Genomic DNA, 13,332 nt, shown 5'->3' on the forward strand with positions numbered 1-13,332 from the left:
TAAGGGCAAGTCGGTCACTGAGCAGGCACACGAGTTTCTGTTGTTGCTCCATAGTTTGACTGAGGCTGATATGAAACTTCCTGAAAAGTTTCAAGTTATGACTATCGTGGAGAAATTTCCTAAGTCTTGGGTAGACTCTCAAGCACCGTAGAGGGAAGATTTCCCTTGATGATCTTATGGTAGCCATTGCCATTGAAGAAGAGCATAGGAGCCAAAAACAGGTCGTGATGCCAACTGAACAGCCTAAGGTGAACATGATGACTGGATCTTTTAATGGCAAGAGACAAAAAATGAAATCTGCAATGAAAAACCAGTTTAAACCTAAGGCCAAAATCCAAAAAAAGGCAAAGAACAAACCTTGCTGTAACTGTGGGCAGGTTGGGCACTGGGCTAAGGAATGTCCTTCCAAGAAGGCCAAAGCTCATGGGACCACAGATGGAACGCCTCAAGTCAACATGGTGACTGAGGTCGTTGGGACCAGTACTGGGTATGTTTCTGTTAACCCGCAAATCTATCACGTTTATGAGCCAACGGAGTGGCTGGTTGACACTGGGGCTAATGTACACGTTTGTGCTGATAAGTCTGTCTTTGTCTCATACCAGGCTGTTGCAGGCAGATCTGTGACTATGGGCAATTCAATGGCTGCAAAGGTGTTAGGGATTGGACGCGTGGATCTGAAGTTTCCTTCAGGATGAGTTATGTCTTTACACAGAGTGCATCATGTGTCTGTAGTTAGAAGGAACATTCTAAGTGATTCATGTCTTGTTATAGAGGGTTATGAATTTAACTTTAAATGTAATAAAGTTGTTATTTTACATTCTGGAACATTTATTGGCAAGGGGTATTTAGATGATGGTTTGTTTAAACTTCGTGTTGAACATGTTTGCAGTGATAAATTAAAAAATGATGTTTCTTTTGATTCATTGTTTAATGTTGCATATAACATAGAATCATTTGATTTGTGGCATAATAGATTAGGTCATGTGAATTTCAATTCTGTGAAACACATGATGAACTTGAAAATGATTCTTGAGCGTTCCATTGATAAAACTAAGAAATGTGAAATTTGTGTGCAAGCAAAACAATGTAGGAAACCATTCCATACGATTGTTAGAGATTCTGAAATATTGGATCTGGTGCACACGGATATCTGTGAATTTAATGGAGTATTAACCAGAAATCATAAAAAGTATTTTATCACTTTTATAGATGATGGCATTAAATATTGTTATGTGTATTTGCTAAAATCAAAGGATGAAGCTTTTGATAAGTTTCTTATTTTTAAGAATAAAGCAGAAACACAAACTGGTAGAAAACTGAAAAGAATGAGGTCTGACAGAGGGGGAGAATATACCTCTAATAAACTCGATGAATATTGCAAGTCTGTTGACATAGTTCATGAGTTTACTGCTCCATATTCTCCTCAATCTAATGGGATTGCAGAAAGAAAGAATAGAACCCTAACTGATATGATCAATGCTCTACTTGGGAGTTCTGGATTACCTACCTATATGTGGGAGGATGCTCTGAATACGGCTTGTCATATTCTGAATAGAGTTTCTCAAAAGCATAAGGATAGTAGCCCTTTTGAACTCTAGAGAAATAGAAAATCGAGCTTGAAATACCTTAAAGTGTGGGGGTGCCTTGCAAAGATACTTGTCCCAGAGCACAATAGAAAGAAGTTGGGTCCTAAAACAGTAGATGTTGTCTTTTTGGGTTATGTAGAGAACAACTATGCTTACAAGTTCTTAGTAATTAAGTCTGAGATATCTGGCATAGATGTAAACTATATTGTTGAGCTTCGAGAAGCTACATTCTTTGAGGATGTATTTCCCATGAAAGTTGGTGTACCTCAGAATCTTCTTTTTTTAGATATACCTTCAACTTCTGGTTCCATTCTCGAATATGTGGAAAGGATGACAGATGTGGAGGTAGAACCATCTTGTTCCCATCCTAGACCCATTGAGTCTGAGGAAGTGGCTGAACCTAGAAGGAGCAAGAGACCACGGATTACCAAGGATTTGGGAAGTGATTTTATCACTTACCTTATCGAGGATGATCCTCCCACTTTCCGAGATGCAATGGCTTCACCTGAAGCAAGGCATTGGAAAGACGCCATCAAGAGTGAAATGGACTTTACTGTCGCTAATGGGACTTGGGAACTGGTTAACCTCCCTCGTGGTAGTTCCACAATTGGGTGCAAATGGATCTTTAAGAAGAAGTAGAAACCAAATGGATCCATTGACAAGTACAAGGCGAGACTGGTTGCCAAGGAGTTCAAACAAAAGGAGGGAATAGATTATTTTGACACCTATTCTCCGATTACCCGGATGACCACAATTAGAGTGCTTATTGCACTAGCTTCCATTTATGATCTCTCAGTCCATCAAATGGATGTAAAGACTGCCTTTTTGCATGGCGATCTTGAAGAAGAGATCTATATAGATCAACCTGAGGGTTATGTGGCTCTTGGTAATGAAAATAAAGTTTGTAGACTTGTTAAGTCATTATATGAACTAAAACAAACCCCTAAACAATGGCATGAAAAGTTTGATAATATTATTTTATCATTTGGCTTTGTTGTTAATGAATCTGATAAATGTGTTTATTGCAAAGTTAAAAGTGATGGTTGTATTATTTTATGCTTGTATGTAGATGATATTCTATTATTTGGTTCCAATATGAGAATTGTGAATGAGACAAAGTCGTTTCTTAGTAGTAAGTTTGATATGAAGGATATGGGTGTTGCAAATGTGATCTTAGGCTTAAAGCTAATTCGTTCAGCAGAAGGGTTAACCATTTCTCGATCTCACTTTGTTGAGAAAATACTTGAGAAATTTGACTATAACCAAGGGAGATCTATAGAAACTCCATATGACCCTTCTATTCCTCTTCATAAGAATACGACTGGTGTTCCTATGTCTCAATTGAGGTATTCTCAGATTATTGAAAGTTTGATGTATCTTGCAAATTGCACGAGACCGGATATTTCGTTCTCCGTGACAAAATTAAGTAGATATACAAGTTGTCCAAATCTCACTCATTGGAAGGCATTGGACAGGGTACTTAGATACCTAAAAAGAACTATTTCCTTGAGTTTGCATTACAAGAGATTCCCTGCAGTCCTTAAGGGATATACTGATGCAAGCTAGATAGCCATGAATATAGGGAGTTATGGCGTGACAGGGTATGTATTTACCTTGGGTGGCGGCACAGTCGCCTGCAGATCAGTAAAACAGATCATCTTGTCTCGGTCTACTTTTGAGGCTGAACTTTGTGCTTTAGATGTCACATGATTAAAAGCTGAATGGTTAAAGGGACTTCTTAAAGAACTTCCTTTAATGTATAAACCAATTCATGTGATATCTGTGCATTGTGACAATATGGCCACAATAGCTAAGATTAAAAGCATAAAATATAACCAAAAGCAGAGGAGACACATCCAAGTCAGAATAAAGTCTGTTAAGGAACTGGTGTCTCAGTTAGTGGTTGTTGTGTATTATGTTGGATCCAAAGAGAACACAGCTGATCCATTAACAAAAGGACTAGATAAGTCATTAGTCCTGAAATCCAGAGAGGGGATAAGACTGAAACCCATTAGTAGTTCATCTACAGTAGCAACCCAACCTATCTGAGTGGAGATCCCACAAAGTAGGTTCAATGTGGTAATAACAAGCTGTAGGGTGAACTGGATAGCACCTTATTTATGAGATACTATGTATTTGTGTTTGTTCCCCTGATTACTCTGGAAAGGTGTTGTAGCTGCTAGTTAAGGAAGAGTTAAAACTCTGAATGGGTTCAAAGCCTTCTAGGCGAGATGTTAGCAGTGCATTTCTGGAGAAGCCCACCTATGTGAGTGTGACTGTGTGACCGCAGTATAAGGAATTGGGTTATTCCTGAAGTCACTCATGAAACAGGATTCGGGCGCATGGCCTTCAACGCGCCGCCCCTAAAGATTACAACCAGAACCTTTATCATGTTGTTGCTAATGAACACTCCTACACCTAAGGTTCAAGTTCAAGACTTCAGTTCACTTTGTTCCTGTGGGGGTAAAGTTAGTCAACTAAGGTAGTGGTTCAAACCGAAAGGTACCATTGCTGAAAGCATGATATGTCCTGTTGCAGATTGCCTTATCTTGCATCTTGGTTTCCTCCTGTTTCATTCTTTGAATTTGTGGGGGTATGTTAGGTATAAGAAGGAAGGGAAGAGAGAATTCAAATATACAACGTGGGTTGTTTTCCTTCTTTTTGGAAAAAGTGGTTTTGATGATATGGAATAGTCTCATATTGATTGTGTTTGAGTTTGTTGTGGGATTTATAATCCACATGTAAACTCTTACATTTGTTCCTAAGAACAAGAGGTTGGGATGACTACCACACACACACGCGCCTGCCCGTTGTGACGAGCCGAGCCGGGCCGGGCTCGGGCTCGAGCTCGGGCTCGGGTTCGGGTAATTGGCCGTTTATGGCCATATCCAATCAAGACCAAAGTATCTTTTTGCTCAAAGTTTTTGTGGATATTTGGATTCTTTAACGGGTTATGAGAAATGATAACGGGTCACGACTCCTCGTAGTCTGTGCCTGTTATGGCTCTTCAGATTCCTTTAACGGATCTTGACTCTTCGATTTCTGTTAACGGGTCACGTCTCCTCGGATTCCGTAACAGGTTCCTTCCACGCTTTGTAACCGTTCGTGGGTAATAAAAGCGTGGTTAGGGCTGGGGTTACAACAGATCCGAGACGGGTTAATCTCTGAAGAAGAGCTCTGCGGTTTTTCATTTCCCTGTTGCTCTCTCTCTCTCTCTCTCTCTCTCTCTCTCTCTCCTGAGTTATCCCGAAAGGGGTTGATCTGCAACTTCGGTTCGTAGAAGTTGTTTTCGAAGGACGATCTGTCAGAGTGCACCGGTCTAATCGCCGAGGCTATTGTATCCTGGGGGAAGGATGTCAGACCTTGTTTTGCACTGTATGTGGGGGCGAATCTTCTCTAAGGGGAGTACTTTCGTACGCCTTAGCCATTTATACAGTATTAACATGCTTCTGTGGTTTATATTATGTTCTATGCATATGTTTGTTCATTTGCATATGTCTGGATTTTGGTATATGGTGGAACCCGACATGTTTGCTCCTTGTTATTGTTTTGATCGTCTGTTGATCATGATGTCTATATTGTTATATTTCCTTATTTATATCATATTTTATATCATGATGATGATTGTGAAACTGTGAGATCTGAAAATCAATCCAACAGTCCTTACCAAGGGGGGCTTTGTCCCCATACATCAGAGAGATTTGTGGTGGGCTCCAGTCTCGAATCTAACAGCCGATCCCTTCGCTAACACCACAAACCTCATTGAAAATTTCCATTGTACGGTCACCAAAATATTTTCAACTAAGTCATATATCATGAGCAGGTCCAAAATTCAAGACACCCACAACACAATCAAATGTTAAGTAAAAGAGTGAGAGGTATTCAATTTATCATGTATCATTGCATTGTGGGTATAATTGACGGAATACATGTTAAACTGATATGCATATTTGTTGTTTCATTTTGTCATCCTCTACATAAGTATTACAATGAAAGTTTCTTTTCTTCTATAAGAACATCCTACTTTTTTACAACACAAAATTGCAACTCTTCATCTTTAAAAATGAATTTGGCGGGCAACTTCATATCTGACCTGACAATATCTTTTATGTTCAAGAGTTGAAAAAATAGACAGTATTTGATAGAGTTTCTTCTGAAATTTCCTTGTGGACTGTTTTCAGGAAGACATTTATTCTATATGACGCACAAGGGAAAATGGAGATTATTTGATAGAATTGCTAATAAGTAATAAACTACATCCAGTTCTATTGAAGATGAAACAAGAAATAGGGTTAATTTGTTTGCATGCTTGAAAGGAGATGGTTCTTTTCATTTGAGCGTTACTGCATCCAGATTTAGACTTGGGTAAATCTGCTTGAATTTCTATTTGATTTTATCTAAATTTGATGACAGGTTCGTAAGTGGAAGCTAGACTTCAAGCAGAAGTTGCTAATTGACTCCCAAATGCATGAACAGAGGCTCCAAATTGGCAAGCTTTGTTTGTTTCAATAGGAGAAACATCGGAATTCATGAACTGGGTTACAGTTCCACTGTCACCTGCAGTTTTTGGAGTTCATTGTTGGTGATCTACAGATTAATGTAATTAAGTGACCAAAGGAGCTTGACAAATGGAAGCAAAGATTAATCCTTTGTGGATGAAGATAGCTTTAGCTTTCATGCGAATATTATTTGTTTACAAATTGAGCAATAAATAGAGAAAACCAATGACTTGATTTTGAACAAGATATCAGAATATATCCTCTAAAAAAAAGGAATTAGAATATATACACAATTAAGCTGTATAACATAATATGAACAGCAGCAGTTCTTTACTCCTATTGACAGATCCAGCAAAAGTCGTCACAATGGCTTTCATCTCCAGCATGTTCTCCCAAATTTGTTATGCCTAAAGGTATTGGTGCTAAAGAGAGTGCCATCCACAATCTCATCTCTGCTACCCAGTTTGCCTACAAAGGAGGATGTCATTTACTAACAGCCAATTTCATCAATACTCTTGATCCAATGTTGCCAGAACTTATCCTACCTGATCCAGCCGAACCAGACTAATCACTAGACCTAGGTGCAAGTGGGCTGGGCCCAGATTCGCACATGTTCATAACCAACTACAAGAACCTTTGCTAGCACAGTGCATGGTTGGATCAACAGGAACTGAGTTTGATTGGATCAAGCCAGGACTGAAACAGGCCCTGTATGGTAAGATTGATACCATGTTGGAGTGAGTAATAATCAGATTGACCAAGTAGGTTTCTCACACACACTGGGTGGCCATCCTGGTCCTATTGACACAGAGCTGGATCATGTGCAGGTCATGGTCCAACCATTGCAACCTTTCTTTTAAAGAGAATGCCTAGAATTCAAACTAGCAGTATGCTTTAAAGTTTAAAGTCATAAACTATGATACCTCTTTAATTTGCAACCGTAGTGCTTCGGTGTCCAAGATGATCCACACCTATAGCAGAATTGGTAGCCACACCTAAAAATAACAAAAGCACAATTAAAGGAGAAAAACTACAAATCAGGAAAATATCCAATGGTACCCTTGGAGGCATCATGTGAAAGTGACCAAAGTTAATGGACTCTTAATGATGCTGATCATGTTCGCAACTCCAGCAGTAACATTCATTGACTCGTTTGCATATGTTTATGATTTTCAGTCAGAAAACCTTGGAGTTCATGAATTTGTTCATGATCCTCGTGACATGAAATGTGCTGTCATGGATCAAAAATAGCTGGCCAAGCCTTTGACCAACTTGGTCTGATTCACGGCCCATCATTAACTGAACTACTAAGCCAAGCAACTTGGGTGCCCAGGGGACAAACCTGCAGGTGATTTGAAGACAACCAGAGATCTTGTCGACATAGAACTTGCACCTTGGGCATCTCTGCCACTTCTTCTCACTGGCCAAATCCTTAATTAAAGCTTCATCTCTTCCACTCTTCCACTTCTTCAACTTTTGGAACTCATTGCAGCTCATCCCAGCATGCCAACCTACCCTGCACTGTGCACAGAACAGCCTCCAACAGTGGGGGCACTCTGCTTCCCTTATCACCTCCTTGCCTTTGCTATCATCCCATAACAGAGCAGAGCAATTCTTGAAGGGGCAATAGAACTTCTGTGATGGGAGGATCGATGACTCACTGAGCATCATCGACCACTTCTCCAGTATCTCATCTGTCAGGATCACACAACATGATTCCAGAGTGATCTCAGCCATGCATCCAGCCTCCATGCATCTCACTGTTCTGGAATTCTCCCCTATCTTGATGGCTACATGCCTTGCAATGCACTCAGAGCAGAACTCATGTGCACATTGGTCAGTTCCGAATGATTGCCGTAGTGGCTTATGCTCCATGCAGATGTTGCAGAAGAACATTTCTTTGCTCACCTCTGAAGCCAAAGTATCTTCTGTGCTCACCCATGTATATTTGTTATTGCAGTTGATTAGTAACATCGCATTTAATTAGAGTGCCCGTGGAGTTTTACGCTGCCAGGATGGTGACCGTAGGTATGGCAGGCTAAGACCAGCGAGACCAGGTCTCCAATCCTGGATGCGGTTTCTCCATATATGAGTCTTAACACATATGAAAGCACTTATTGATATTTTTGCATCAAAATATATATCTTTTTGGTAACAAATCATGAAATGATTAAGCAGTGTATCATGGTCTGCATATAGCTTTAGCAAAAGGGCCATTTTAGGGTAGAGGCTAAACATGTGCATAACTTTTTGGTAAATAGTATCACAAAAAATGGTTTCATTTACTTCTATGCAAGGTTAACTTTGTTTTGATTTAAGGGGATCGATCATTCAGTACGATTTCTTAATAAGATTACTCTTTTGCCTTGTTTATTATATTTTATATTAATTTTGGTAATTTAATCAGTAGAGGAATTAGTTCAATAAAAATCATATTGGTAATAAATGGATTATTCTCCCTTGTCAGATTTATGACAACAGTATGAACAGAAACAGAGGGTTACCGCTTAAAAGGGATCCCTTTGTAGCACAGTTACAAGAAGACTCCTAAGAATATTATATGAAAAAGGGAAGCATACCTGCATCAGTGCCTGGTAGAGTTACACCTCTTGTAGTTCGATAGTCATAAACCATAAGACAGAAGACGATCGGTATCAACATTAAGGCAATTGTGTCCTTTGTTACGGCACAAGCTTCATGCTGCTCGGGTTGAATGCTGCTTAAAAGAATTTAAAAATCCAATTTTCTCAAAGATACTCAACAAACTAGAAGAATGAGTAACCAATTAAAATTCTGTGACATGATACAGAGATCAGGGGATACTATGGATGAGCACCATAAACGAAAGATTCCCTGAATTCTGTTGAATTTCCTTCTGCTAATGAGTAAAATAGAAGTCAAGAAATTTTGGGGTCTGATAGCACCAAAGCATATGTTTCATTATCTTGGAAATTTCACTTGGGATTTGGGAGTTGGTTAATGATAAATGTTCAAAGATCTAGGAGGTGGTGCAATTTGGCTGAACACAAAGAAATTGCTAGTGTTCCAAGAATGAATTATTCCTAACAAAGGTAGTGACAAAACATGAGACACAACTAGTCTGCAGTGGAAGGGGCCTTGGCCACTAAACGGGTGGCGAGGGTTCCAATCCCATGACCATCAGCCTTTTGCATTAATGAAGGCAGGGGATAAGCCCTTGCTCTGCCGAAGCTTGGTGACTCCCTGGGGGCAAGGGGTGCGTCACAGGTTTACACTGCCAGGACAGCGACCGAGGTCTCTGATTCCAAGGGTGGTTTCGCCCTCCTTTAAGAAAAAAAAAAAACTTCTCTCAAAAAGAAAGAAAAATACCAGCAACTACCAACCTACCACCAATCTCAAAAATGAAGAGCCCTCGTTATGTGACTAAACTTGGTGTTCAATCCTGCTGCATATGGTATTTCGTATATGGGCGGTTATAGTAAATGATCATCAAGTCAACATAGAAATAACAAGTTTCTAATGCCAAACCCTGTTCTTACTTGCCTATGCACAAAGCAATGCATCTCCACCATTGAATTCTGGAACAGGCAACAGAGGCCTGATGAACCGCTGAATAGGCCCATTCATTCCTTCTCTGCTTTTCTTCTGAGGGGCAACCAAGCTGCTCCTTTACTGCAAATTGCGCTGTCGATGATCGGCGATCATGCAACGGCAAGTGAGACATGTTCCAGCGATTATTATAGCAGAATTTCTCTCTAGCAAAGAATCGAGTGCTATAAAGTATGTTGGGAACATGGTAGCACTTCTTACCGCTTGCCTGTCGGATGGTGCTTGTCTGATGCATTCCATCCTTGGAGCACCAACCAGAAACAGAGATGACGAAGACGGTGAGGATCAAGAAAACAAATGTGACAGGCATTGCCATGCTGCCAAAAAGAGGTTTCTATCTCAAGAGAAGAATGGCAAAGAAGAAAAAAACAAACAAATCTTCTTCTCTACTCTGACGAACTATTTAAATAGAAGTAGGCCAATCCGTTAAGAAACTGCTTGGATGATGGCATGCCTTTTTTTATTCCAGTCAATGAATTTCGTATCCCCAAAAAAAAAACTAGATATCTCATTTGAACAAAAATTTCCCTGATGCTAAAGGCCGATTGATTATGAATTGAGCAAAGCCAAAATCAATTTGTATACTATAAACTTAACTCACCTCTAAACTTTATTAATCTTGGTCAAGTTCCATAGGGTACATAATGAAGAAGGCTCGTTCTGACAGGAAAATCTAGATTCTTCTCACCTTTTGTGTAACAAACCGCAAAAAAAAAAAATTTAAGGGAAAAAAAGTCCACTGTCTGGCTCCCCCACTGCGCCCGCCGCCCCCTTTTTACCACAATATCTTCATGAAAAAGGAGTTTTTAAAAAGAAAAAAATTTAAATACACACCAAACTTTTGAGTCTAATTCATACCCACACCAAACTTTTTGGGGTTTTCAATTATACACCAAAGGTTTGCCACAGTTAATCAAATGTCCCTATTTATAGGGATGACGGTGGACCGGGGCGGTGCCGAGGACAAGCTCTTCACCCCCGCTCCATCTCAAAAAAAATCTTTCCTTTTTGGTCTATCTCCATGGTGGGTTTTGATTTTCACCTTCATCCTCGGTTCATGGTTCATTCTTTGTTTCGTTCATTCTCTGTTATCCCTGGTACAAGATTTAAATGGTCAAACTTAAAAGGTTAGTAATATATATAAGATTTAAATATCATTTATTTAAATATCATTTTATAGTATAATAAAAGTATATTTGTTTATTTCATTAACGGGGATCGAGGACGGGTGAGGTAGCGCCGTGCGGGGCAGGAGCAAGAGTAAGTCCATCTTCACTTCCATCCTCCCATGGGTTTTAATTTTCACCATCATCCATAGTTCATTCTTGGTTTCATGTCCTCCAACCTCACTCCCAAAAGGGGCAGGTTGAAAATAAACCGCTTTTCCTCTGGTCCACTACCATCCCTGCCTTTTTATATGACCTGCGGTTAGTTTGCCATTGAGTTAACTCTAACTAGGGGTGGCAATTTTTGACACGACCCGCCAACCTGCTTCTTAGCCGGGTTTAGGTTTGGGTTCGGGTTCGGGTTCGGGTTTGGCTTAAACGGGTTCGTGTCGTAAACGGGTTGACCCACCTAACCCGTTTATTAAAAGGGTCGGGTTTGTGTTAAAGGTATGCCAACCCGTTTACCCGAACCCGCCCGCTAACCCGCCAACCCGTAAACTTTTCAATGTAAAACCCTGAACCCAACCCGCCCGCCAACCCTTTTACCCGAACCGACCCGTTTATTAAACGGGTTAACTGTGTCGTGTCGGGTTACTTGTTTAATAAATGGGTCGAGTTCGTATTTGACACAGCCGACCCGTTTAATAAACGGGTTGGGTTTGTGTTGAGGTATGCTGACCCGCCAACCTGACCCGATTGTCACCCTTAACTCTAACCTTTGTTTCAAAAGTTACTATTTTACTCCTGCAGCAAATGAACTGCACGTTGGGACTTCTCCTCATGCTTGGTTAAAATAACTGTTTTAATTTTATTAACCTCTCATAATTCAAAATTATTAACTTACCCTTTGGCAAATGCATATAAGACTTTCAGCAAGGAATAAAAACTGATTGAATTTGGGCTTAACCCATATGAATCCATGATTTCTTTGTGATGTTTTAGTTGGATCTAAATCCAATTTTAGACCCATTTTTAAGAATTCAATTTTGTTGGGTCAATAAAATAAATTCCAAGGTCCACATAATTTAAAAAGTCTGTTTTTAGTAAAAATACAAATAAAACATTAAGGTCAAGCCAGGTCAAGAGAGAGCTGCCTATAAATTAGGAAAGTGGTAGAACATGTTTAAATGAGGACAAGTTTCCTAATAATCAAAGCTATATTGTTTGAAAAAAGTTTATCACCTAGTGTTTATGGATATGTGGGTCATTCTAATAGATAACTAAGGTTACGGATGAAAACAGGTCTTGGCTATATTTGCTTAACCCAAGCAAAACCTTTGGTGGATAATTGAAAACCTTAAAAGTTTGGTGTACATCTGAATTAGATTAAAAAGTTTGGTGTGTACTTAAAAATTTCCCTTTTAAAAACAGATGTCCTTTCTCATGAAAAAGTCTCTCCTTCGTGGGAACCAAAGAAATGGGCCCGCCCTAAATTGATACCTTATCCTTGATATATTTAAGGGCTTGTCTTGTCTAACCGAAAGACTTATTCATTGATACATATTACCTGGAAAATTACGATACGGGGCAGAGTACAGTGGATTCAAATACTACCCAACAAGCCTGAACAGGATCTGAATCCAAACTATATCCGATAAGACACTTACATGTAAAAAGTGCAAAGGACTAAATTTGATCTGGATCTGGATCTAGATATAGATTTGAAGTGAAGTACTGATCCGACTGGAATATGAACCCAGAAAAAGGTTTGATCACTATGCCCGAATCCAATCTGAATTGTACAACATATCATGGAAGGTTCGGGTTTCCTTGTTTATTTTGGAAAAGGAAAACGTTAATTACAGAACACCGCCAAACTTATTAACCTATTTACAGAAGGCTGCGAAAACTTTTTTTTGTTACATTTATCCGTCCAATTTTATTTATAAATTTCAAATTTTAGTGTAAGTATAAAATTACTGTTTGACCTTTTAGTCGTAAAATAATGTGCTCTTTTGTTGATGATCTACGGTAGATTTTAGTTAATTTGTTTGACCAAACCGCAGTTTTTTTAGGACTAGCTGTGATAAAGATGAAAATTCTAGGCAGTAGATGATAATAACCCAAAAGTTTAGGGACATTTTTGCAAATACACAAGTTGGAATGCCCCCTTCGTGATTTACTTGAAAAGAAACGGCTCTGGGGGGTTGGCGCGCGGTGGGGTAGGGAGGGGCCTTGGCTGCTAGACGTTCAGTCAATGTCCGACGCCCCTCTGCGCAAGCCAACCCATAGCATGGGATTTGGAGGGCAGGGGTCCTAGCCTCGGAGTTTTACACTGCTGGCACGACCACACTAAGTATGTCAGTTTGAGCCAGCACAACCAGGTCTTCGTGCCGGGTGCCGTTTATTCGGGTTATAAATACAACAACAACCACGCCTTCATCCCAAAACAATTGGGGTCGGCGATATGAACCAACAAAGAAAATCATTATGGGTCTTCCACATGAATCCTTCTCCTCCATTCATTTCTATCCAATGCCATGTCCTCGGTGA

The 13,332-nt window shown here is 39.7% G+C and overlaps 1 protein-coding gene across 6 annotated transcripts; it reads right to left on the reverse strand.

Moving 5' to 3' along the window:
- Positions 1-6,234: 6,234 nt before the first annotated feature.
- LOC149834301 (E3 ubiquitin-protein ligase RSL1-like) lies at positions 6,235-10,445 on the reverse strand. 6 transcript variants are annotated; one of them, XM_090011320.1, is made up of 7 exons: positions 10,275-10,445; positions 9,875-9,990; positions 9,608-9,748; positions 8,665-8,801; positions 7,428-8,013; positions 7,009-7,080; positions 6,235-6,553 (listed from the first exon to the last, which is right to left on the reverse strand). In XM_090011320.1, exons 3-7 carry the CDS (start codon positions 9,685-9,687, stop codon positions 6,541-6,543), a joined length of 888 nt encoding a protein of 295 aa, XP_089867446.1. In that variant the 5' UTR covers positions 9,688-9,748; positions 9,875-9,990; positions 10,275-10,445; the 3' UTR covers positions 6,235-6,540. The 6 variants fall into 6 exon arrangements, with proteins under 6 accessions (XP_089867446.1, XP_089867444.1, XP_089867442.1 ...); XM_090011318.1 differs by having other exon boundaries at positions 9,604-9,748; positions 10,275-10,427; XM_090011316.1 differs by having other exon boundaries at positions 9,604-9,990; positions 10,275-10,427.
- Positions 10,446-13,332: the final 2,887 nt, after the last annotated feature.

This window comes from Nuphar pumila, chromosome 6 (genome assembly GCF_984573655.1).
Source record: "Nuphar pumila chromosome 6, dmNupPumi1.hap1.1, whole genome shotgun sequence".
NCBI classification, from domain to species: domain Eukaryota; kingdom Viridiplantae; phylum Streptophyta; class Magnoliopsida; order Nymphaeales; family Nymphaeaceae; genus Nuphar; species Nuphar pumila.